Source organism: Octodon degus, unplaced genomic scaffold (assembly GCF_000260255.1).
Source record: "Octodon degus isolate 3935 unplaced genomic scaffold, OctDeg1.0 scaffold00188, whole genome shotgun sequence".
Classification (NCBI taxonomy): Eukaryota; Metazoa; Chordata; class Mammalia; order Rodentia; family Octodontidae; genus Octodon; species Octodon degus.
In genome coordinates, this window is record NW_004524764.1 from 5,012,000 (window position 1) to 5,038,563 (window position 26,564).

At 36.1% G+C, this 26,564-nt stretch overlaps 1 protein-coding gene and 1 non-coding gene across 2 annotated transcripts in view; both read right to left on the reverse strand.

Annotated features, from left to right (window-relative positions):
- The window catches only part of Hmcn1 (hemicentin 1), a 474,287-nt gene that overhangs the window by 271,771 nt on the left and 175,952 nt on the right, over positions 1-26,564 (reverse strand). The window contains exons 5-6 of the mRNA XM_023704108.1: positions 13,497-13,668; positions 11,594-11,700 (exon numbers count right to left, since the gene is read on the reverse strand). Of these exons, the coding sequence (XP_023559876.1) occupies positions 11,594-11,700; positions 13,497-13,668 (279 nt within the window). The remainder of the gene's footprint in view (positions 1-11,593; positions 11,701-13,496; positions 13,669-26,564) is intronic.
- Positions 203-308, reverse strand: LOC111813442. Its single transcript, XR_002818706.1, has one exon. It is a non-coding gene; the product is annotated as a U6 spliceosomal RNA (small nuclear RNA).

Below are 26,564 nucleotides of genomic sequence, written 5' to 3' on the forward strand. Positions count from 1 at the left end.
CAGGTTGGAAGCCTTGCTGCTGAGCCAAGGACGGTGGAGCCAATCGTGCATGCTGGGTATTAAATAAATGACTTGTGTCCATGTAGAACGCTGGGATTTGAGCTGCTGCAGACTGAGACACATAAACTTGTGGACTCTGTTGCTGCTGGGCAATAAGGGAAGGCATACAGCTCAACTGTGAAAAATGACTTGCAGAAGGCAGAAAAATATGGAACGCTTCACGAATTTGCGTGTCATCCTTGCGCAGGGGCCATGCTAATCTTCTCTGTATCGTCCAATTTTAGTATATGTGCTGCCGAAGCGAGCACAATAAAATTATTTTTAAAATAATAATAATTTTAACAAGTAAACATTGAAGCCAAAAGCATCCTTTATTTTATGCATACATGTGTGTAGCACACAATGATTATTCATTGTGAGAGGATGGTACACACAGATGATGCATATCAGGTTTTTTCACTGTTCCATTGTCCTCCCTGTGCCCCCACCTCTTGTTCTCTTGTCCTTTTGCAAAAGATTTATCTGTTTGTATCTTTTATTTTGCTCTATAATTTACACCTTGAATTTTTCATAAAATAAAGATCAAGTTATATCTAAAAATAAATAAATGAATCTTGCTTGTTTATGTCTGGAAATCTGAACAACTAATTTGAAGATAGCATCATGTAATACAGCAACTATTCTTGAATTCCTATTTTTTTGTTTAGTTAGGTTTTGTATTGTTTGTAACGCTGTTTTTTTCCTATCACTATTTTGTATTATTAAAAAAATAAATATATACACATCTGGTGAAGAGTTCGAGGGAGTTATGCCAAGGCTACAGAGGCTATCGTCAGCACTTTGCAAACTATACAGTATCATCCCTACTCCACATTATTCGGCAGTGATGAGAGGAAAGAAGAGGACATATGTTTTTGCTGCTAGGGTATTTCTCCTGCATCACTAATCATCTGCCAAGTGTTCTATGAATAAATAAGCTAATAAAGGCTGATTTCAAATGGTGATACTTAATATAGGTAGGGAATTAGAAATTATGCAAGTGTTTGAAAATATGTTATTCCCCGTTGCTAAAAGTCCATAAAAATAAACCAGATTTGATGAATAAGGAGCCCCTTTTCATAAAAAATTATTGTTAAATAAATGAACTTTGACCTTAAAATACCATACAAATGAAGTATGTAAAAATAAAAAAGTAGATTTTCTATTCTATGAGTACTCGTCTTTTTTGGTTGTTTTTTTTTTTTTTTTGCTGTTGTTGTTGTTTTCTTTTGGTGTTACCAGGGATCAAACTCAGGACCTTGTACTTTCCAGGCAAGCACTTATTCCACTGAGCTATATCCTCGGTCCCTGAGTCTTAAAATATGAAAGACAATAAGTTAAATAATAAAACATCTTCCTCCCATGTTTCTATATTATACTGTAGATAGTAACATCATTTGCATAGAATTTTAAAATGTAAATGAAAGATATCTCTAAATGGATCAATTTTTACTCAGATTTTCTACAACTCGGAATTAAATAGCATAAGGAAACAATGGATCCATAAATAACATCCAGTATTCTTTTAAAATATAATAAAATGAAAGAAAACATTAAACTACTTCAGCTAAAATAACCTGTAATATTAATTTCCACATTTATTTTTAATCATTCTCTTAAATATATTGCAACAGGGCTGGGGAGATAGCTTAGCACCATAAGCGCCTGCCTGTCAAGTGTAAGTCCTGAGTTTGATCCATGGCACCACAAGAAAAAAAAAAGGATATTACAACAATACTTGGAGATTGTAGAACAATAAATATCATCCTAAGTGTCCTCATAAGAAATGCCCAAATTTTGATTAAAAAAAAAGTAAAGAAAGCTATCATTGTAGTTTTTTCTTATCTGGTTCCCTATCCAAAAAACATTAGTGTAATAAAAATAAGAAGTTTTATGTGCACTAATAGCAAAACCAATCAGCAAATAGAAGAGAAAAATATTAACAGGCTTAGACTGAGCCTCTCATATATTATTATTCCTAATTCTCACAGAAGATCCTGTGAGAGTACTAAAATTATCCTTATTTCACAGCAAACAGAGGTTAAATTCTTTGTCAAAGAAATGAATACAGCAGGTGGCTCAGCTGGGTGGGAACTCAAGGAGAATCCAGAGACTACTGTTAAACTACTCTGGGCATTTCTCAGGATGTTCCCTGTGGGTTTGATTCTTCTGGTTCTCTCTTTATGGCCCAGAGAAGGGAAGCAGAGAAAGATAATAAGAAATAAGAACCAGTGGCCAAGGAAAGTTCACAAGGGAATAGAATGTTTCAAAAAATTGGCAAAGTAAATCAACTGAACTCACAAAATTGTTGTCAATGTATCTGCTGTGCAATTTTGATGAAGATGTATATTGCCCTGCATTAAAGTACAAAAATTCAGACTCTATATACAATAATCACGAGTCACAGTAAGAAAGAAAGCTTTCAGGAAACTCCTGAATGGTTGGGAGAAGGCTGTGATTTCTCACAGATTATGAACTTAGAGTAAAAACACAACCAAGTGATGTGAAGGTGGGTAGTAGAAGGGCAGTATAACTCAGCTTCTTTGTGAGTCAAACAGAAAGACAACCCAGCTATGGTTCTCTACCCACTCTTCCCTTCCAAATTATTTTAGCCATCTTGGCATCATTCCTTTTTTAAATTTTAATTTTATTTTATTTTATTTTGAAGGGTGAAAACAAGCAAAAACAAATAGAAAAAATGGCAGAAACAGGGTAACATATAACAATACATATATTATAGATTTTCAAAACAGGGATAGCTAATTAACAATGGTTGCTATATTATCTATTTTTTCATTTTAATGAGAAAAAAGATAAAATAAAAATGAAATTGTTTCAAGACAGGAAGAAAGATAGTCTTTTTAACAAATGGTGCTGGAAAAACTGGCTCTCTACATGCCGAAAACTAAAAGTTGACCCAGGTCTATCACCATGCACTTAACTAAAGTCAAAATGGATTAAAGATCTAAACATTAAATCAGAAACACTAAATCTCCTGGAAGAGAAAGTAGGTGGAAATCTCAAAGACATAGAGGCAGGCAAACAGTTCATGAACAAAACTCAAACTGCACAAGCATCGTTTCTTATGTATGTAATAAAAAATGAGGCTAAAATTTCCATCTTAATGTTTTTTACTTGGTCTTTTATATGTAGATTGAATCTGTGGGGTGCATTACTGTTAGAATAGGATTCCCAAAAGTAAAGTTGCACTACAGAATGCTTTAAAGGATCATTCCTGCATAACTTCATAGCTTCTGTAGCTAAGAAGAAGGAAATCTAGGAGCATCACACTGGCACATAGCACAACAAGAACTCTTATAGACACCTGATGCTGGACAGGATTTAATGGGCAAGAAACTCTGAGAGCTATGTTTCAAATAGTCAGCTGAATCATACCATTTTTAAAAGTTTATACACTGATTATCATATTCTTTATATTCTCAAAGTATCTAAATCAGAAATGCATGTGCTACTGCACTGTGAGCAGAGGTGAGGCAGGGCTTAGCAAAAACAGGGGTACACTAAATCCATATTGACATACTCAAGTTGTATGTAGGTGGCCTTAACCTATAAAGCAGTAAGAGTAAACGAAAAAAGGGAGGAGCAAAGTAGACCTGAGCTGAGGTTTCTAGCTGGAGCAAGCTGAGCAGGAAATTAGACACAGGACCAGCTGCTGTACCATAGTGCAAGCACCATGGAGAGCTCCAGGTGACCTGAGAAGCTTCTTTGAGGTCACAGCTCAGATCTTCCTGGCCAGCGCTATTGCAAATGGATCTATTTAGTTTAAGGGCAAAGTTTTATTGAGTATCTGGCTATACTGAAAGTCCCTTTAGGGTAATAACCATGTCATATTCATAACTCACAGAATATTTCTCCATATGTACCTAATACGCCTGAGTTTAATAAATGAGATTAAAACCAATAAACTGCCTAGTGTTGATTTTCTTCCTTAGATTCCCCTAAGATTGGCTCACGGCTGAGTCATCAAGAATTCATTTAAGCGTTCCAGCTGCATTATGCTGAGTAAAATCGTATATTATCTTATATAATCGTAATCATATACTATCTTTTATAACCTTATTATGGCCAAAGATGATTTTTATGGAACCATAAAAAATAGACGCTCAAAGAAACCATTGCTTAAGTTCTGACAGCAAGTTCAATGCTGTTTCTATAGTATTGAAGTTTAGACATAGCAGTTTTACACAATCTCTTGGTAATATTGGTCCCTCTGACATAGAAGGCAATAATATTATTCAACTATGTGTTTACTGTTCTCCATTTCTAAGTACCCTTCAATTAGGAGCAGTCAACTTAGGTATTCTCTAATTTGATAGTGTGAATACTCCTATTGTGTCTGATCTCTAGCTCCCCCCAAGGCTGCACTGAATATAATCAGGAAGAGAGCAGTATAGTCATTCACCGTGAGTCACTACAAGTCATGGTGAGCCATCTCCAGGATACCATTGAACCTTAAGTCTGATCAGTAATTTATAAAGGGTCTAAAAAGTGCCACTTCTGGGGTGAGACAGAAGTAACATAAATCCTTTCCTCTTATTTATTCCATATATAGCCCCCTGACTTTTGCCTTACCCAAGTGACTAGAGAGACTGTAACTTCTAAGTTGTAGTGGGGTCTTCAGTATTTATAAAATACAGCATGTTGTTAAACCACACAGAACATGTGAAATTAATGAAGTATTAACCTTCTTGTGGTAAATCAGTGAAAATTCCTGCTAGTACTAAATATGAAATCCAGGTCCAGGGCATGATAGCTCAGTGGACTAAGCACCTGCTTAGGCAAGCACAGGGATCAGAGTCAATCTCTAGCACCACATCCCCTGCCAGCCCATTCCCAGGCGTGTTGAGCTGGCCACTGAGACTGGGAGTGGTGGCTCATGATCATAATCCCAGCACTGGGGAGTTGGAAACAGGAAGATCACTATGAGTCCAAGTGTGTAGTGAGACCCTGCACCAAATACATGAAGAAAAATCTACTGTGTTATAAATTAAAATAAAACGTGACTGACATAATTGGTTTCTACAGCTTTCTCCTACAGAGTTGCAATGCTTTATACAATAGCAGGTCTCCCTACAGGTTAAAAAATTATGTATAGCTACATTTTTAAAAAGGCAAATGTATTTTATTTATAGTCAAGAAGATAACTAATTTTACTCATTAATCTACCCAGAGTTAAAATACTCATAAAATTTTTTAAAGAAAAGAGGAATAATAAAAGTAATCATAAAATTTAAAACCAAGATAGTAGGAAACTAACATTGGTTAGTACATTGCATATTGTTATCTTCAAAGTAGCTGCTTAGATTACAAGATAGAAGCATGAAAAATTGATCAAGCAACATAGGCATAAACTTTTCAATGAACTATTAGCAACTAGATATTTAATTATGACAACATTAAGAAGCTATTATTGTCCTTCATTTTACTTAACACCTCTAAGGTAAAGGCACATTAAATAATGTCTATTAAATTCCATAAGGTATCCATATTTTTTCAAGTATTTGCTCTTAAGAGATACATCATCCTTTTCAAAACTAAAGAATATGATAGTTAGAATCAACTATAGATTGAGAACCTAGTGTAACCGGGCATTGTACAAGTCATAAGAAAATAATAATGCCACCTAGAGTTAAATGCCATCATTCCATTGGTCAAGAATGTGATGATAAGGAGAGAAAAATAGCACGGCATAAAATAAATTCTATTTAAAAATACACACACATATGCCTTTCTATCCATACATATGTACATATACCCAAGTTTACCTTACCCAGTTAAACAAATATCTTTTCTAAATATTTTTTATTAATTTTATTGAGAAACAAATAGCAATGAGACAGTTTCAAAACCAATTAGTAGGGCAGTTTCAATAATTAATACATTGCATATTGTTGTCTTTGTAGTGGTTATTTATAGTACAAGATGCAGACATGATATCCAATCCAAACACTATTAGTACAAATCTTTCTTCTCATTGAATTAAGAGAAAGTAGCTGTATATCTATCCTAACTATTTTGTATATAAAGATACAAAATGGTCCTTCATTTGGATCCCCTTTTTTTGTTTAGTTTTGTCAGAGATGGGTATTCCATTGCCATTTAAATATTGTAAGTGCATGAATTCAGCACAATAATCCAATACAGTCCAGTAGTCCATTCTTTTCTAAATAGAAGCATTTTTTAGTTAATGATTTGGTACTGACAGATCATTGCCAAAATAACTGAATATTTTCCAGGAAATGTCACTATAAAGCACTCCATTGACCAAAATATTAAATTAATGCTGTACTTAATGCATTTAAACAACCACCTGGTGTAGTCTACCAACATAGTCAACAGAGTCACCAGGAAAGCATAATTAGAAGCCAGCACAATAACATTCCTGTGTGGTCTTTGAAGACTCGAGGTGGATTTAATTATGATTCCTAAACAAGCTGGTTCTAGTTGAGTATGATCTCTGAACTATTCTTGTTCTGCAGAGAATGGATTAGTGTATGTTGATGAGCGATAAAACCATCTCAAACCAAAATATTTCTATTAGCCTCTGAATGTCAGTATAACCACATGCTTTTCTCTACTTGGGAGATTATTTAAGGATGGTTTATCCCAATTTACTTAATGGAAACATACCCCCAAAGGTTGTGTTAAATTATATGAACACATTGATAATCCCAGTACTAGAAACATTTAGTATTAACTAAACCTGTATCTTTGCAGGGAGTTTCCCTTAAGGAACAAAAGACAAAAATTGGCCCAGAAAGTTTTTGTGGTTTTACACAAATACTCTATATATAGATATAGATGCTTGAATGGAAAATTCATATTGCTCCACAGCAATAAGATCCAGGGTTTGTAGCTTCCCTACAAATGGAGGTTTAGGACTATAAAACAAATGTCTGCTTTTCATAAAGTTTTATGTTCCTTTAAGTCATTTTTAGCATAATTTACCTACATCACAGGCAACCTAAAATGTTTGAGTTGTTTAAATAATTATACAAATGAGTTGGCTCATTGTCTCTGTTTTTTAAAAGTTCCCTAATATGTCACAGAAAAGAATTTGCTGGAGAAACCACAAACTAAAAGAAATACCATTTGCCATAACATTTTAAATCATAGACACATTAAAGTGATCTGTGTATTACACCAACTGCAGGAACCTGAACCCATATTTTCTCTGCTTTCCTAGACCTCATCAGCATAAATGTATTAATTTTTTCATAAATATTTATATAGTTCATTCCCAGACAGTGTTGCATTTATTAGTGACAAAATCTAGACTACAATAAATTGGGAAGAGAAATTTTCCCAGAAATAAAAATGGTACAAGGGAGAAATTAATCCAAAAGGGAAATGCATAAAAATCTCACTAGAAAGTCAGAGGGAAGAGATTTTGGAGAAAAAAAAAATTTCACATGCCTTGAAGAAAGTATTACTATTTGAGCTGATCCCTGGATAGTGACATGTAAGGCTGAAAGGAAAGGCAGTCTAGAGAGAAGGAACCACATAGGCAAAGTGTGTTGCATAAGAGAGGAGGAGAGGGGACCAGGGCACAATTGTACTTGACTAAAGTACAAAGGCATGCAGTGGGACATGAGTACAGATGAACCGAGACTCAATTCAGTGATCCTTCCATGCTGTGCTAAGGTCCAACCGCATCTAGACTGTCCTCCATAACTGAGATAACAACCATTGCTGGACGTCTAGGAGGGAGAAGTTCTATTATTCCTTCTGATAGAGCAGACATTTTCCAGATAGCAGAGTGCATGGCGATAACTCCAAGGATACACTATCTAACTCAGACATTCCTTTTCACAAAAAAAAAACCACACAGGTAAAACATTTATTATTGATTAGTCATCCCAAAGGGAGACCCAGTGTTAGCAGCATTATTGATGGCAGTACACTCAGCTCAGTTTCCTTTGCATCATCCTGCCAGATTCTTTTCATACTCTGTATAGGAACAAAAATGTTTATTTATTTTAAGTTGCACTGTAATGCTCATCCTTTGTTTAATTGTCATTATGATCAATTTTATACTAGAAATGGTATGAACCAAGAGTGGAGAAATGTTGATATAATTTCAGATAACACTGTAATACATACAGTGTCGTTTTATTATTCCCTTAGTTATAGGAGACTGAGCTTAGAAGCTTGTCTTAACAGAGTTTTCATTGCTTAATCAACTTATCACTGTCCTCACTCAAAAGCTAATCCTCAGTTACTGCTCTGTTCTAATTATCAATTAAATGTGCTTAGTGCCCTGTAAGTAGCGTGGAACACAGCCAAAACCAGACACTCAGTAAATATTTCCTGAATAAATGTCTGGATGAATAGGTGTGTCAGGTGCAAAGCAAAACAACGGTCTTGCAACACATTCCCTAGGCAAGAGTTTTACTAGAGGAAATATCACTGGTAGCAATTCAAATGACCTGAAAATGAGTTCAAGTACCTTACAATAAATTACTAGTAATACATAAGAATGATATTGTATCACTCATGTATATTTCACAAATGGTAATGGATAACTTAATAGCACTAATCAGAAAGCAAGAGGACTAACTACCCCTGTGGACAGATAGCTCAGGAAACTGTTGACTTAGGTCATGCTTAAACTTTCAGGGGGATAAAAAGACTCAATATTTCTTACATTTCTTCCTATTTGGTTGAAGAAAATTAGAATCAACACTAGTCCAATTTTGCACAAGTTTATCAAAATAATCAAAACATCAAACTTAGCTACATTTATTTAACATATCATAGCAGCAAAACACTCTATCACTGCCAATGTGTACAAGGAATTGCATGCCTAAAGCAGGCTTAGTGGATCATTCTTGGTCCACTCATTAAGACATTCCCAGATTTACTTTTCACTTATTCTCTTTTTTTATCTTTTAACAATTTTATTGAGAAAGAAGTAACAATGAAATAGTTTCAAAACAGGTTAGCAGGACAGTTACAATAATTAATACATTGCATATTGTTGTGTTTGTAGTAGTTATTCCTAGTACAAGATGCAGACATGCTATCTTGTCTAAACATTATTAGTTCAAAACCTTCTTCTCATTGAACTAAGAGAAAGTAGCTGTATATTATGCTTTTGTGTATATACAGATATATATAGATATAGATATACTTATGCATTTTCATTACAAAATGATCCATTTATATCCCCTTTTTTGTTTGTTTTTGTCAGAGATGTGCATTCCATTGCCATTCATACATTGTAGGTGCATGAATTCAGCAGAGTAATCCAATATAGTCCAATAGTGGGTTATCTGCAAGACTGGCAATGTCAGAAGTTGTTGACTTGAGCCTTTTACAGCTCAGCATATTAATATGGCTTTACTTTTTGTACCTTGATTTTATACTTTTCTGCTGGATGGTTAAGACCAAGATAAAGCAAGAAAAATTTTTTGTTTTTAATCTTTTATTTACTTGGTACAGTGTCTCACTACACATCTTGGACTTGTAGGATCCTCTTGTCTTAGCCTCCTCAGTGCCAGAATTACAGGTGTGTGCCACCATGCCTGGTTTTGGGGCCAGCATGGCATGTGGTACCAGGGATCGAACCCGAGTCCTTGTGCTTGCCAGGCAGGAACTTAAACTTCTGAGCTATCTCCCTAGCCCTACTCTTCACCTATTCTTTTGTCCCATATTATTCGTCTCAAACAAAATCTATAGTTTCTTTTTTTCACTTTTGCAGGGCTTAGAGTTCTGAGACTAAACAATTGACTTCCTAGAACTTAAACAGAATAGCAACATCAACTGTCATTCTTTCTTAAATATTTGTTTGTTTGTTAGAGGGTCTTTCTACACAGCTCAGACTCACAATGATCCTCCTGTTTTAGCTTTCCCAGTGCTGGGATTGTAGGTGTGCATTACCATGCCCAGTTCCAGGGGCAGCACTGCATCCAGCATGCAGTACTAGGGATCAAACTCGGAGCCTTGTGCTTGCCAGGCAGATGCTTAAGACTGCCGAGCTATCTCCCCAGCCCAACTGCTATTCTTTAAAGTGAAAGAATTAATGTAGATATTCTTTTTTAAAAAGTCTACATGGCATGCAATTGGTTCCTTGAATTTTTATAGTGAACTTCCACACACTTCCACACACACTTCCACACCTTTTAACAGTATTTTGGGATTTTGAGTCATGATAGAATCAATCTCATCTCTTATACAGAGAGACTGATTTAGTGAAAGAGAAGATAATATATACAGTACCTTTACCTAGGCCCTCCCAGGAATCCAACACAAGTTGTTTACTTGGGAGAAGCAAAGTACGCTGGTGAGTGGAGAGGAAGTAATATAGGAAGACAGGAAGGGCCAGGGAAGGTGAACTTCACCAGAACGCCTCTGGTGAGCATCTGGCACTTACGCCTTCAGGACCTGAAAGCTGCTCCTGAGGTACTAATTCCTCCGCAGAACAGCTTTCTCCTGTTTGGGGAATCGGGGGAGCTCTCAGATACAGGAACACAGAAATTAGAGTTGGAAAAAGATCAAAACACACTGAAAAATCTAAGAAATATAGGCAAGTCACTCAGAGTGCCTTCTACAGTGGGTCATCCATATAATCTGCAATAAAACTGGATCTCTGATTTCTTTTTAATGTAATTTAAAGTACAGGGTCTACAGGGCCTCACTACACAGAGCAGATTTGTAGTGATCCTCCTGTTTTCAGCCTTCTAAGCACTGCAAGCACCACCAAACCCAGTCTCAATTGCTGTCTCCGTGTGCCCTGGGAGTGGGGCTGGCATGGCAGGCTGAGGATCGAACCCTGGTCCCTGCCCTCTGCCTAAGCAGTCACGTTAATCCGCTGAACGGTCTGCCAGGCCCTAGCTCTCTGATTTACGATATCTGAATTTCTGGTGTTTCTGCTTTCCCTCTTTCCACTCTACCGTCAACACAGTATTCTTTCATACACTGACTAGACAGTCCTTACAGGAATTCAAGGACACTAATACCATTTGTTTTGAATAAAACAAGGAATCCACTAAGTAACAACAGCCTATTGAGAGCTTGCTCGGGGTCACAGATATTAGGAGAAGTTTCCGTCTTACTTTAATTTCCAGCCCTACTTAAGAAGTAAAGGACTTTTGTCCCCACGTGACAGAGGAGCAAAGCAGGCACAGAGAAATTCTGCTCCCAAGAAAACACAGTTTTTAAGATTGAGATGCGCACACACAGTCCCACCCCAGAGCCTGTGGCCATATCCATTATTGTCTCTTGGCTCCGTCTCTGATGATTTTGGAAGCAGTGGATGGATAATAAAATCAACCTACAGATTTGATGATAGGGAAATGATCCAGGAATTTTAAACATTCTTATGTCCCATCAATGACATTCATGGTCGTCAAAACTTAATAGTACCAAATTCGTGTGATCGACACATCTCCTACGCATGAACGACATACATGGCATTTTACTAAAAGTGCTGTCCACGACTGCAGGAGTAGGTATAAACGGCTATATGTATACACTTTATAAACAGGCCAACCTAACAATAAAATAACAAACAGACTTCGTGAAATAATACCTTCACTGTCCACATTCCAGCCTCAGGCTCTTTCACGTTCACCACTTTGGCAGAGTTATGGATATTTAATAGTTCATTCAGGCCAAATCCCTTTTTTATCAGCTTCCCTGAAAGATCAACATAAAGGTAAGAAGCGTAATCTTTTCCTGGTTAAATATATTAACTAACTTAAGATGATAAACAGCTAAGAGTCTGATCAAAGAACAGAAATATACTTACTCAAGTGTGTTACACACTAACCCAAAAAAACACTTATTTTTTATTCTTTGGATAAAATAACAGGCACTTTGTTTCCAGTACATATTACCTGGCAGACCTTTGTTTCCATAGCCTAAAATATTATTTTATTTCTATCCAAAATATACTCACTTGTACGGTTTCTGGGCCCTGGAACTGAAGAAACAGGATTCCCATTTGTTGTGCCAATTTAATGGCAAAATGAGAATATGGACTGATGAACTGAAGTCATGTTTCTGAAGCCAGCGTAGGTAACAATTCCTGTGCTACCAAGAAGTTGTGTGCCATCACTAGAGGAATTTAGATTACGCAGAGGGCAACACAATAAGCCCTGAGTAAATTTCTTCTTGGCAATCACTCAAGGTATTACTAACATGAGAGCCTTGGAAATATCTTTGAAGAAAGTATAAAGCTTTACCCAGTTTTCCATGAAGTACGGGAGACAGGTTTATCTGTCCTGGGAATTATTAAAGGAGCCAGTGTAGTGAAGTAGCGTGACACCATGCCCTCCTGACCTGAGAGTTATCAAAAGTATCCAATACTTGGAACTTACAGAAGAAGAGCAAATTGGGAATTCAGTCATTGTTTATTCACTATGGACGACTTCTTTCATTACATCAAAAAGTAAGTGGCAAGTAGGCTATGTTTCAATAAACAAATTTGTGGTCATTGTACGTCTAATGTTTTTTAAATTAGTAGAAGCAGCGCGATGGCTAAAAATGCCCACAAGCATCCAGACCACAGACAGTATAAGTCTTCGCTGAGCGGCAGGGTCGCTGTGACAGTGGACGCTATCTCAAGAGAAAGTCCACTAATGTGGCCAAACCTGCGGAAGACTTGAACAAAACAGCTTTTCTTTATTTTGTCATTTCATTGTACTTGGTAGTGGACGCAGCCTCTGAGGACAAATGCACATGCTGCCTTCTTTCGTACGTTTTCTTCTAGAAATAAAGAAAGCTAGTCACCTCCCTCTTTATACGTAATACTCACAAAGTGAGAAAAGTACTTCTAAAACTTGCGTGACCAAATTGGAAATAAAAGCATTTGGCACATTACCGGTAGGCAAAAAGCATTTCTAAATGCAATTAAGAAAAATGAGATTTATGTCATTATTAGGTTATTTTTCAATGTGAGTCTTATGATTACCAACCGGCAGCAGACTCAAGGAGACCATATGGCTATAAAATAAAATAGAAAGAACTAAATTAAAACATTCCTCAGTTGATAGGGTAAATTTGATTTTTAACAACTTTTTTTCTGTAAAAGTACGCCTTTATAAGACAATGGTTTGGTGTAAAGACAGTTGTTTTGGAAGCAACATTTTTAGTGTGATTCATCTATAGCAATTACATTTTACAGTATAAATTACTGTGAAAAATCTTACATAGAGATGAAAAATTTCAGGTTAAACTTTCATATCCTTTTGGGTAATATACCTACAGTTATCTTAATCTATTTTGTTTAAATATGAGAAGTTTTAGCTTTCTAAGCCTTATGTTAATTCAACAACACCTAGGAATGAAAGACATTTTCTTTTTTCAACATCTCCTCTAGGCATTTCTGAATATTGTTAAATATATTCATAAAGCTAGCATTCACTTGTGTAAAAAGTTTCCCTTCCCCCATGGTCTTTGAACTTTAGAATGTTGTATTTGATTTATCTCACCTAGAGGATTGCGAACCTCAATCAGTGGAGAAGGGCCACTCAGGGACACAGTGACCTCTTTGAGGCTGGGATCAAAAGGAATTCTCCAAGTATTCACAGCCTGTTTCAAATGATCTGTTGATAAGAGGTGAACTTTGGCAGCCTGTACTGCTTCTTCTACCCACTTTAACACCTGAAAGAGAAAGGAGAGGGTGACAGCTGGAAGCACTTGCACACTCCACGCTGCAATAGCAGGTGCTTTGGTTACCGACATAACTCACATACTTTCTGTAATGGTATGAGGTTTGTTTCAGCTGTTGGTGAATACAGAATTTTTCCTGCCTTCCAATACTGCAGATTCAGAATAAACTGCTGGTTTAACCCATGGTTAAGTTTTCCGCCTTTAAATAACACAGTCAAAATAATATCACAGGGCCCAAACCAGTGAAGTGAGACATGCAAAAATATTTTCTGTATCTCAAAAAATATAAAAAGAACCTATAAAATGCATACTGGTGTCAGTATTATGAGATCGCTCTTCCTCCATTTTTTCTTTCTGGATTTTATTTCTGCTTACAGGAAACTTCTATACAGCCACTTGGCAAAATACCAAATCAAATTTCTGAATGTTATTTGCTGTATTAAAATATATTGTACTATGGCCGGCCAGATAGCTCAGCAGACTAAAGTACCTGCATAGGCAGACAGAGGAGTTGGTGGCTTGATCCTGGCATACTATGCTGGCCCCACCCCCAGGGCATGCAGACACAGGGATTGAGATTGGGCATAGTGGTGCGCCTGTAATCCCAGTACTTGGGAGGCTGAAAACAGGAGAATCAGTACAAGTCGGATCTGTGTTGTGAGAACCTGTAGAACCTGTACTAACTATAAAAAAGTATGTTGTACTTACTGTATTATTTTATAATATATTATGGTAAGTAAACTGTTGGAAAATAATTACAATATCAACAAAAAAATTATTGTTTTCTGATAAAATGAATAAGTACCAAAAATATAGAAATATTTAAAGAGAATAGAAGGACTGGCAAGATAGCTCAGCAGACTAAAGCACCTGCTTAGGCAAGCACAGGGACTAGGATTCAATCCCTGGCTCCACATGCCATGCTGGCCCCACGCCCTGGTGCACTGAGCTGGCCATGGAGAACTGGCCTGGTGGCACAGGCCTTGCAATCTCAGCAGTGGAGAGAAAACATTTCAGATGGGAACTGATTTAAGTAGTTCATTCTAGAAAAAAGTCTTTAGGAAAATATGAAGAAGTGGAGTTACAAAAGGGTGAAACAACAAAATGTACTTCATCAATCTCTGTTTTATATATCCTTCAAGACTTTATTTCATTTGGAATGATGTACTTTGTAAGCAAAACAACTAAGCAAGCTAGACAGCAAGCAACAGTTAAGTTATTTAAAGTAAAAACTTATTAAATTTTTAGTAGTAGTCTCAAATTAACTAATCAAGCAACAAATACTAGGTAATATCTTTATTTTCTTTAAAAATCAAAAGGATCCCTTATCCTATTCTTTTTCCTGTTCAAGGCCAAGTTAAGACAGTATCATATAATTAACAATATGAGGCAATTATGTTCCTAATAGATATTTATTGTTTGAAATACTTCCTGGTACTAAATTTTGATGTTCATATTTCATTCAGTATTTTATATCCTTTTTTAAACTAGTATTTACTAGTATTTTGGTTTCCGTATGTGCTCTTGTTTTTCATACTTTACTCAAGAGACAAAATTTACTTTGATTTTCTTGTATATCTAAAGCTAAGTAGAATGATCTACAAATAATATAAGTGAAGTGGGTACTATGTTATTAAACTTGGTCATAAGGACAATAATGATGTTCTTCAATAAAAAAATGCAATGGGAACTCATAAGACAAACAATGTTGTTGAAATAATGCATGTAAAATGTCATCACAGTACTGCCACATAGCGGGCATCAAAATATTAGCTCCCTCTATACCCAAATACGTCCCCTCCTCTTCCTTTACTTGTTTCAGCAGGAGCTTTCACAGAATATGTAAATAATCTGGCTTTAAAAAGCACAAAAGATTTCTGTAGGCCAGACAGACAGCTCAGTGGACCAGGGTTCGATTCCCAGCATGCTGTGCTGGCCCCACCCCTGGGTAGCACTGAGACAGCGACTGACATTGGGTGTAGTGGCACAGGGCTGTAATCCCAATTTCAGCACCTGGGAGGCTGAAAACAGGAGGATCACTACAAGTCCGAACCGTGTAGTGAGACCCTGTAGACTCTGTACTAAATATATTTAATAAAAAAATTCTCTAAGTGAAAAAAAAACAAAACCCAAAAAAGGAACTCATCCTAGATAGCAGCAAGGATTTGAGCCAGTATACAAAAATATAGGCACTATGGACACATTAGAAACAGGTGTGCCTCCATCAGACTGCACTGAAGGGCTCACAGAAAAAGAAAGCCAACGAAAAGGGTGGAAACTTGTGTCAGGACCAGAGAAGAGATGATCATAAAGTCAGGCTATTCCTTTTGGATTTTTCATAACTATCCCACCAAAAAGTACTAAAGGGCTTTAAATATAAGAATCAGATACTTAAAGTGATATATGATAAAAGTAAACTTGTAGAGTTACCATAAACAAACAGAAAACCAGAATCTATTACGTCTATTCATCCTGTACTATAAATCAAATGATATATTCCTCAAGACATGCCCTTATGATTTTCTGGATTTTGCACATGAAATACAGTATATATCAATGCGACTGTATAAAAAAATAAATGCTACTTTTTAAAAAAAAAAACAGGTTTTCAGTCTTTTATCCTGTGTCAAGATAATAGTTCTGAACATCAACTCTGTCCACACAGCAACAGAGACCAGACTTATGCTATCTAATATTTGACCAAGTTAGAACATTTATCTTAATAATCAGAGTTGACATTGATATGCCACTATAAAATACAGCTTGAAGGGTCTGCCTAACTGAGAAAACACAAAGGATTGACTTCAGGCCAGGAAATGCATTTGACAAATTTAACTGGTAATAAATAACTTCGAGGATTATGTCTGATATCAAGACCAAATGAGGCAAAAGGCAAAGGGGAACCAAACAAATGGACAGAGCATTTATTTCTAGGCAAAATACATAATACAGTGATGAATGATTCGCAATCAAAAATAGTGGAAAACATATTCAAAGACAAGTGCCACTAAGAACGGAATCTCAAGCTTAATAACAAAATGAAATACCATTAAGTAGACATGGAAGTACAGTCAATTAGTGTATCTCTGGGTGGTTCCTCAAATACATCTTTCCTTCAAATACAATAGAAACAGATTGTAGCTTGTAGCACATTACTAAAACTGTACCCTGTCCTCTATCAGCTAGACATGAAGATCACCAGGTTTCAAGCTTCTTAGGGAAATGGAAGCCTGCCTAATTTAGTTGCATTTTCCTAAGGCAAGTATTTTCAAATGCTATAGAATATAAGCAGCCCTTGGTTTATTTTTAATATTGTTTCCAATTCATCAACATTTATGAGGCTTTCACAAAGAGATTACCATGTATTATAACATTATTTGTCGTGAAAGACGAAATACAGACTTCTGTCAGGAGTCTCAAATCACTTTTTTATCCACTCATAAGAAACATCAAATTAAAAACAGATGTGATTCATTTTATTAGAAAATACACATACTATCAACAGATGAATAAAGTAGACCACTGCAAGCTGTAGGATGCAGAAGAACCGAGGGATCTGGTGCTCAGGTTGCCAGATTTTGCTTTCAAATCTTTGATTGTCTGCCTATGTAAAGTGTTCTCATGGGATTGGAAATCATCTAGAAAATGGCAAGAAATGAAACTAGAACAACATGAAAGGCACTGGATTGCACCTTTTTATCAACAAGAGCAATAACAACAAAAAAACCTTCGCCACTTGGGAACTGTTTATAGTACATTAAAAGTTTTAATGTGGAAATTGTTCCGAAACAGTCTGTAGCAGTTTATAAGAACAAAAGACCTTTTGAGACCATCTAATCCAACCCCTTAATTTGATAGATGAGAAAACTGACATTTGAAGTGAGTTCCTGTATTTTTTTTAAACCTGACAACTGATTCTGGCTCAAGAACTGCATTTTTAATAAATCTCTTGTGTTCTTGAATATGCTCTTGCCGTTTAAAGATTTTATAGCCTATGTAACGATCAGTACTTAAAAACAATTTACTATATCTATGTAACTCTGGAAAGACACACAACTATTGTTTTAAAGTACAAAACTGTATACATTATAATGCAGGAGAAAATAAGAGCACTATTATGTAGGAATGGAAGTTACTTTTTGCATCCACCCTCTAGAACAGAACCTGGAAATAGTTTTCCTTACAGCAGGCATTTCATAATCTAATGAATTACATTCAAATGAATTTTTCCAGGTTATCTTTTCTTTCCTTGGTGGGAAGAGGCAAATGTGGTAAAGTGTTCAACAGCATTTGCAGAACTGTGCTTATTAGTATTGTTGTGACAGAAAAAGAGATTTAAAAAGAAAGGAAAAGAGAAGTTGAGAGAGAGGAAGGAATTATATTTAATAAGACCTTTATACTCAGATTGAAGAATAAAGTAAAAGGTAGCATTTTGATTCTCAGTTCATTTGTGACATTCTGCTCAGGAATGAACTGTCATGTTCTGAAGTGGAATAAGGTTCAAGCCTGTATGCATGGTCTTCAATAAGGTCATCAGGCTGTATTTAATTTATTATTATTATTATTACTTTAGGGAAGGATCTACAGGGTGATCAGGGTCTCACTACTAGATCAGACTCATAGTAATCCACCTGTTTACAGCCTCCCAAGAGCTGGGATTACAGGCGCACCACCATGTCCAGTCTCAATTGCCTTCTCAGCGCGCCCCGGGGCCGGGGCCAGCCCAGCAGGCCCGGGGATGGAAAAAGCCACTGCACCTGCTTGCAGGCGCTTTAATCCACTGAGCTATTTGGCTGGCCCTGTATTTAATTTTTATTTGTTTATTTCGTTGGTTAGCTTGTGATTTAAAAATGCAGAGCTAAATTTTCTGAAATTAAGGCAGTGTTTTGTAAAGATGTATGCCTCTCAGTAACATGGATAAAGATTTTTTCAAGCAGATTGGTGGCACAAACTTTGCTAGGTATAACTTCCTCTATCTAATTAGTGGAGCCTACTCTGAAGAAAGCTTGTGTAATACAACTACTAATACCAGCATGAAATTTCACAGTGCTTATTTTATGCCAGATACTTCTAAATGGTTTACATTGCTTTTTTTTTTTTCAACAGGTTTCTGGCCAAAGTACACAGACACAGTTATAAAGATAAATACATCACAGATAAATAAGTCACAGATGCCAGGATTTATAAGTCATCCAACTAGCAAAAAGAGAACTTATGCCTTTTGATCCTAATAATCTTGTCCTTCATATTCTGCTTACTGAACTATCATCAGGAAAAATACGTTAGTTTCTGAGAGTAAATCTGAGCATTAACAGCTAACATAAAACAAAATCAGTCCAGGCATTTTAAAAGTGAAATGGCACACCACGTATTGTGATTAAATCACCTGCATTTTCTTCATTGTTCGCACAGTGAATTATAGAAATTGAACAATGTAAAAACATTCAGTGTTTCAAATTTATATTGTACTGGATCTGAGGAAGTCTTGGCACACTTCAAAGATGATCACTCTAGTGCACCCTGTACGATAGCACTGGCAGGCTCCGCTCACCACTACCTGGCTGGGAAAGACACAGTGTTCTGGAGAGCCAGGAGAGTCTTTTGGTCTGGGGTCACGTTTATTCCTACTCTATCATGCAACATACAACATATAACTCAGGATTTTCTTAGACATCACTGTATATTCATTGAATATCCAGGTGCAAGTGAGAAGGACATTATTCAAAGATATAGCTCTAGAGTGCAGTTGAGAGGTTTAGATCTAAAAGAATTTTAAAGCCATGAAGCCCCCCTGGTAGTGCCTCCAGTGAGAAATTAGACAAAGAAGAATATACAGTGTCCTGTGAAAATAAATTTAAATATCAATGTCTAAGGGTTCAGAATAGATCCTTGGTGCAAAATTCCCCTGGTTCTAATTCCACACAATTTCCAAATGAACTGTTTCCCTCTGTACACAGCATATAGAGAATTAATGCACTACTTACAACAGTGTTAATGTTCTAGACTTGTAAATAGATTTCTCACTGCATGTGAAAGAGTTGATATTGCGGCTCTAGACAACACTGCTGTGCGTTTGTTATTTGAGTCTCTATGCAAGGCTGGATCCACTTAGAGTGGACAAATCCAGCACCACAGCTTCCAGGCCTTAGCAAATCCATCAAAGAAGTGTTTCCATTTGAGATTGCTTGAGAGGGGCTTCTCCAAATAATATTCATTTATGCTACTCTTTGTGTTGTGTGTGCCTCTTTCATTTGGAAAATTTCACAGCACCCATACACTAAACAATAGTGGTTGATGAATCACAGCATATTTCACAAATGTTCATGGCAGGGCTGGCCTAATGGCTCAGTGGACTAAAGCGCCTGCTGAGGCAGAGTGCAGTGGTTGGGGTTCAATCTCGAGGGCATGCTGAAATGGTGACTAAGACTGGGCGTGGTGGCGCACATCTGTAATCCCAGCACTTGGGAGGCTAAAAACAGGAGGATCACTACAAGTCTGATCTCTGTAGTGAGACCCTGTACAACCTGTAGACCCTGTCCTAAATACAGAAAAAAAAAAGTTCATGGCAAAGTCATACAAAATAAGAAATAATTTATGGGTTGTAAGATTTTTTAAAAAAAGATTCTAGTCAAAGTAAAATTTTAATCCTCTTAATAAAGAGAATATGGGGTGGAAGGATTTCAAAACTGGGAGTGCATTAAAAATTCATGATGATGCTTACAGACTCTGTGATTATGCTGAGAAGTAGGGGTATCTACTATCTATGTGGGTGAAATTCATCATACATAAACTATAACTCAATAAAGATTTCTTCAGAAAATAAATTTGGGGACAATAGGGACTCTAGAGAGGACCAGTGCAAAGAAAGACCCTAAATTTCAACTTAGTGAGTACGTAAAACATCCACAAAACTACCACACCTTTGTCATGATGAAATTCTATAATGCACAGCAGCTAAAAAAATAAACGAGCACTCCAGGCATTTTTAAAGGGTGAAGTCATTCCTGCTAGCTATTTAAAATGTCAAACTATATTTTATTAATTCATCTTCATAAAATTCTTATGTGTCACAACTTCAATATGTTAAAAAGGATAGAGAAAATTTAGCTTGCCAGAAGTATGCTTTATTTAAAATAATAAAGACACAGAATACTGACTATCACACAACTATTCATGTGTCCCATTAAATATTTTTTGTTTGCCTGGCTTGCTTGTTTGTTTCATGCTTTTTTTTCCTTCCACTAAACACTCATTTTATAGTAGCCAAATCTATGTGAGTTCACTTGTCCCATTTCAACTTACTCTAGTTTTAAAAGAAAAGAATTTGGAAGAAGACACAAGGACATGCATGAATAGACCTACAAGGAGGATTGTGTACATACAAAGATATGCAAATAAACACATATGCCCATTAGAGTGTCCCTCCTGGCTATCGTGCACACAAGAAAATCCAAACTGTGCTCAGGCACTGACCTCTGTGTCATTCAACCATTAAAAGGAGTTCTTTTATCTTCAGTGTGATTTTGTGTTGATTTGAAAGGGAAGTTGCTAAGATCTCTTTATAATCTCCATATTTCCAAATAGTCTCCTAAGAACTAAGAATGTTACCAAAAGCAAGGAGCTTTAGGAAGTCTACAGTCAACCGTCACATCTTTGAGCTGCGAGGACATTTACTAAATAATTGAACTGGAGGATGTTAAAGGTCTCATCACTTCAGAAGTTCTGGAAGGCAAAATGATAGCAGCAACATACGCTTCAGAGAATCAATAAGAGGAGCTATTGATGTGCACTAAAATAATTTAGAACACTTTACAGAGATTGCAAAAAATATATGATAGCCAAATGTGATGGTACATACTTGTAATCCTTAGCATTCTGGGACTGCAAGTTCAAGCCCAGTCTGGGTAATTTAGAAAGACCCTATCTCAAAATAAAAAGGGGCTGCAAATGTAGCTCAGTAAGATAGCCCTGAGTGCAATCCCTAGTGCTGGAAGAGGAAAAAAAAGTAACATTATACAGCTTTTAAGATTTGGCACCATGCATGAAAATCTCACTATCACTAACTCTTTCCAGATTTTCTCTAATATGTAAAAAATACTCTTCAATTTATATAACAACTTGGATTTTACTGGTACCATTAGCAATAATATAGGTGAATATGCAGCAGCTGCCAAACATCTTTAGTAAATTATAACAAAATTTTGTCAACTCCCATAACTAAATCATCACTTCAGAGATAGCCATTGGAAACAACTGTATAATACTTAGCCTTTCTGAGGAGAAAAAGCAAAGCAAAACCAATAATATAAATTTGTAAAGTAAATAAAGGCAATAGATAAAATCAGACCAAGTCTGATACAACATCATACCAAAGTAATCTAGATGTCTGAAGAGACTGAAAATTAAAAGTGAAATAGAGATAGGAGACATTTTTTTAAAGGGCTGAAGATAGGAGGAAAAAAGAAAAAAATATCTGACCCGTAACCTGTTATAGACTTTGGAATAAATAGTGTTTCAATGTGTTATGAATTTAATTAATCACATCATATTAAAAACTGAAGAAAAAAATTAAATTAATTCATGAACTGAATTGGGGTTTTACCAAAAAGCACATGATCATCTCAATAGATGCAGAAAAGACTTTTGATAAGATCCAACACTCATTTACGATCAAAGCCTTACAAAAAATCACAATAATGCTGGCAAGATAGCTCAGCAGAGTAACCATATGCTTTGGCAAGCACAGGGACCAGGGTTCGATTCGCAGTCCTGCACGCCACACCAGTCCCTCCCCTGGCATGCACTGAGCCAGTGACAGACTCCTGGCATGGTGGCCCACCCCTGTAATCCCCGTGATGGCAAAGCTGAAAATAGAAGGATCACTACAAGTAGGAGCTGCGTAGTGAGATCCTGCAACAAATACATAAAATTTTTAAAAAAGGAAAAGAAAATCGGAATAGATGGCCTATACCTCAACCTGATTTAAAAAAAAAATCTATGACAAACCAAGAGCCAACATAATTCTAAGTGGAGAAAAACTGAAAGGTTTTACTTTCAAATCAGGTACAAGACAAGGATGTCCTCTGTCAACACTCCTATTCAATATAGTACTGGAATCATTAGCTAGAGCCATTATCAAGAGAGGAATAAAAATAGGTAAAGAAGAAGTTAAACTATCATTATTTGCAGATAACATGATACTCTACTTGGAAGACCAAAAAAACTCCACCAAGAAGCTCCTGGAATTAATAAACAAATTCAGCAGTATAGCAGGATACAAAATCAACACCCAAAATGTGAGAGCAGATCTCCTCTACAGAGATAACAAACTCACTGAGAGAGAAATTAGAGAAACAATAGCATTCACAATACCCTCCAAAAGAATGAAATACTTAGGAATTAATCTAACAAAGGGAGTAAAAGATCTATATAATGAAAATTACAACCCTCTTTAAAAGGAGATCAAAGATGATTTAAGAAAATGAAAAGACATTCCTTGCTCCTGGATAGGAAAAACCAACATTGTGAAAATGGCCATACTCCCAAAATTACTACACAGATTTAATGCAATCACTATCAAAATACTATTACCACACCCCACAGATCTAGTGAAAACATTCTTAAAATGTATTTGGAACCAGAAAAGATCTAGAATAGTAAAGGCAATCTTGGGCAACAAAGACAAGGCAGAAGGCATTATAATCCCTCACTTGAAATTATAGTACAAGTCTACTGTGATAAAATCAGCATGGTACTTGGCAAAAAAAGACCCAAGGATTAATGGAACAGATTAAAAGGTGCACATATAACTACAAACACACTTAACCATCTTAGCATTGACAAAGAGGTCAAATATGTTCACTGAAAGAAAGATAGCCTCTTTAACAAATGGTGCTGAAAAACTGGCTCTCCACATGCCAAAAATTAAAACTAAACCCAGGTCTATCAGCATGCACTAAACAAAAGCCAAAATGGATTAAAGATCTAAACATTGAACAGAAACACCAAATGTCCTGTAAGAGAAAGTAGGTGGAAATCTTGAAGACACAGGAGTAGGCAGACAGTTCATGAACAAAAAATGAACTACACAGGAAATACTCCAAAGAATCAACAACTGTGATTTCATCTTATTAAGAAGTTTTTGTGCAACAAAAGAAATCACCAACAGAGTGAGAAGACAACCCACAAATTGGGAAAAAATCATAGCTAACCATCACTCAGATGAATGGCTTCTATCTAAATTATATAAAGAACTAAAAAAATTCAGCTCCCAAAATTTAACGGCCAATCCAAAAATGGCCATCTGAGATGAATATACACTTCTCAAAGGAAGAAATACGAGTGGCAAATAAATACATTAAAAAGTTCCACAGCACTGGCCATTTGACAAATGCAAATTAGAACAACACTGAAATACCATTTCACCCCAGAAAGAATGGCTATCAAAAAGACATCAATTAATGAGAAATGCTGGAGAGGCTGTGGGGAAAAAGGAACCCTTCTCCACTGCTGGTGGGAATATAGACTGGTACAACCACTATGGAAATCAGTGTGGAGACTCTTCAAAAAACTATAACTGGAAATCCCATTCAATCCAGCTATGCCCCTTCCAGGTATTTTCCCAAAAGAACTTAAAACATCATACCATTGTGATATATGTGCACCCATGTTTACAGCAGCACAGTTTGTCATAGCCAAATCTTGGAAACAACCAAAATGTCCATCACTTGAAGAATGGAAGAGAAAGATGTGGTATTTTTATACAATGGAGTACTACCCAGCTATAAAGAAAGACAAACTCAAAGCCTTCTTTGGTAAGTGGATGCAACTAGAAGCTATGCTCATAAGTGAAATAAATCAAACCCACATGTGTAAACATCATATTGCCTCCCTAGCATAAGAACCTGAAAGAATAAATAAAACCTGAAAGGTATAAATATAAATGTAGTAAAATGGAAAGAAACTGAACTTAAGGATTAAACAACCAAGATGAGAGAAAAGATAAAAGAGAAAAGGGAAGGGGTAAAATCATACAAGTATATATACAAGATGGTTGAGATGACTGTGCTTCTAATTTCCATGGGTTTTTTTTTTTAAATAGCATTTAATGTTCAGAATTTTCACCTTGACTCACTTTGTATACTGATACCTGCAATCTGAGCCACTACATCAAGGACAGTAATGTGTGATACAAAGACCACGGTTGAATACCTCTCACCTTGGTCATCTAAATGTGAACTGTTTCTAATGTCTTATCAATTATTATACCCTCTTTAAAAGAAATTTTTTAAAAAGACAAGAAAAAAAATTAAGATTTCTTGAAAGCAAGCATTAATATTCAACTGTTTGTCCAATCTTGCATAACTATATCTTTTAATCTGAGCAACAGATTTGATGCTAAAAATAGATAATATAACGACTATTGTTAATTAGCTATTCTTGTCTTGAAAACCTGTGACAGGTGTATTGTTGTATGTTACCCTGTTTCTGTCATTTTTTTCATTTGTTTTTGTTTCTGTTTTAACTCTTCAAAATGAAATTGAAAGGGGGTTTTATATGAAGCCAATAAACAATTAAGAACAGTTAGTTTTACCAAATAGTAGAGCCAAGCTAGATACAGAAAGGTGACAGAGCATGTTCCTATCTAGAGCAGTTTACAAAGCCAGTGTCAATCATAGCACACACCTATTTGGCATTTACTACAAGAAGTGAGAATGACATCCCCCCTCATTTCCCCTAGTAAACAGCGTTTGTGAGCAGGAGGGGAGTCCTGGATATCTGCAAAGCAATGGATACTTCAGCTAAAAATAGGTATTTCATCAAATACCTCCAATCCAAAGAGCAGCCCAGGGTGTGTGAGCTTAATGCTTACATAATTAGAAATCTCTCTTTAGGAGAATTAACACAAAGTTCCAAATATAAAAGTAAGTACAAAAAATTACCTTCAATGAGAAGATAATTCACATAAATTTCAAATTGATAAAAGACAGTAAATATTACATATGTTCTAAAATCTGCAAATTAATAATTTTATTACTATTTCCTGACAAGAATCTATGACAGTTATTTTTCCCTGCAATGTTTTAGCTCTGTACTATTTGAATGCCTGGTCCTCTGGCAAAAGAAATAATATTTTCTGTAAAACATGGAAAAATATTTTCTCTTTTTCTTCAATAGTATAAGAAATTTTTAACATTCTTATCTGGGAAGCATGGAAACCTTCAGCTCTACTGCTAGCAGCTTGGATCCCAAAGATTTAGCCGCACTTACTCCTGTGTCCCTAGACTTAAAGAGACATGTGCCAGAGAGGAAGTTGGAGTCTTGATAAATCACATTTTAAATGTTTTACTCCACCTCAGTTTTTAACTCTTTCAACACATATGAGTCCAGGCAAAGGAGAGGCCCTGGGATTTAGGTTTAATTTCCTTCACTGTAAACTTACTTTCGTTCCATCTTTTAGCTGACAATTACACCCTCCTTGTCCATTTACTACACCAACAATAGTGACCTTCACGATCTTCTTTGTTCAAATAACAGCTGGAAACCAAATCACACTGGTGGGCTCTTCTCATTGACCAAGGAACGTGTAAGTGATTGTCATCTGGTTCTCCTGATGCTCTAAAATACACTAAACTAGGCATGTAGAATTACACAGTCAGGCATAGTACACCACCTTGTCGATAGAAAATTTATTTAACAAGGCAAAATTTAGAACTGGTTGCTTAAATAGAGTACCTACAAAACCATACAAGAACCAGATTCAGCATGGCTGACACTGACAAAGGTTCTACAATCTGAGGTACAGGATCTCAAGATAAATCCTGAGGGGATTTCACTGACCTTATCAGACCCAAAAGCTACAACTCTTGTTGCACAGGTCCTGCTTT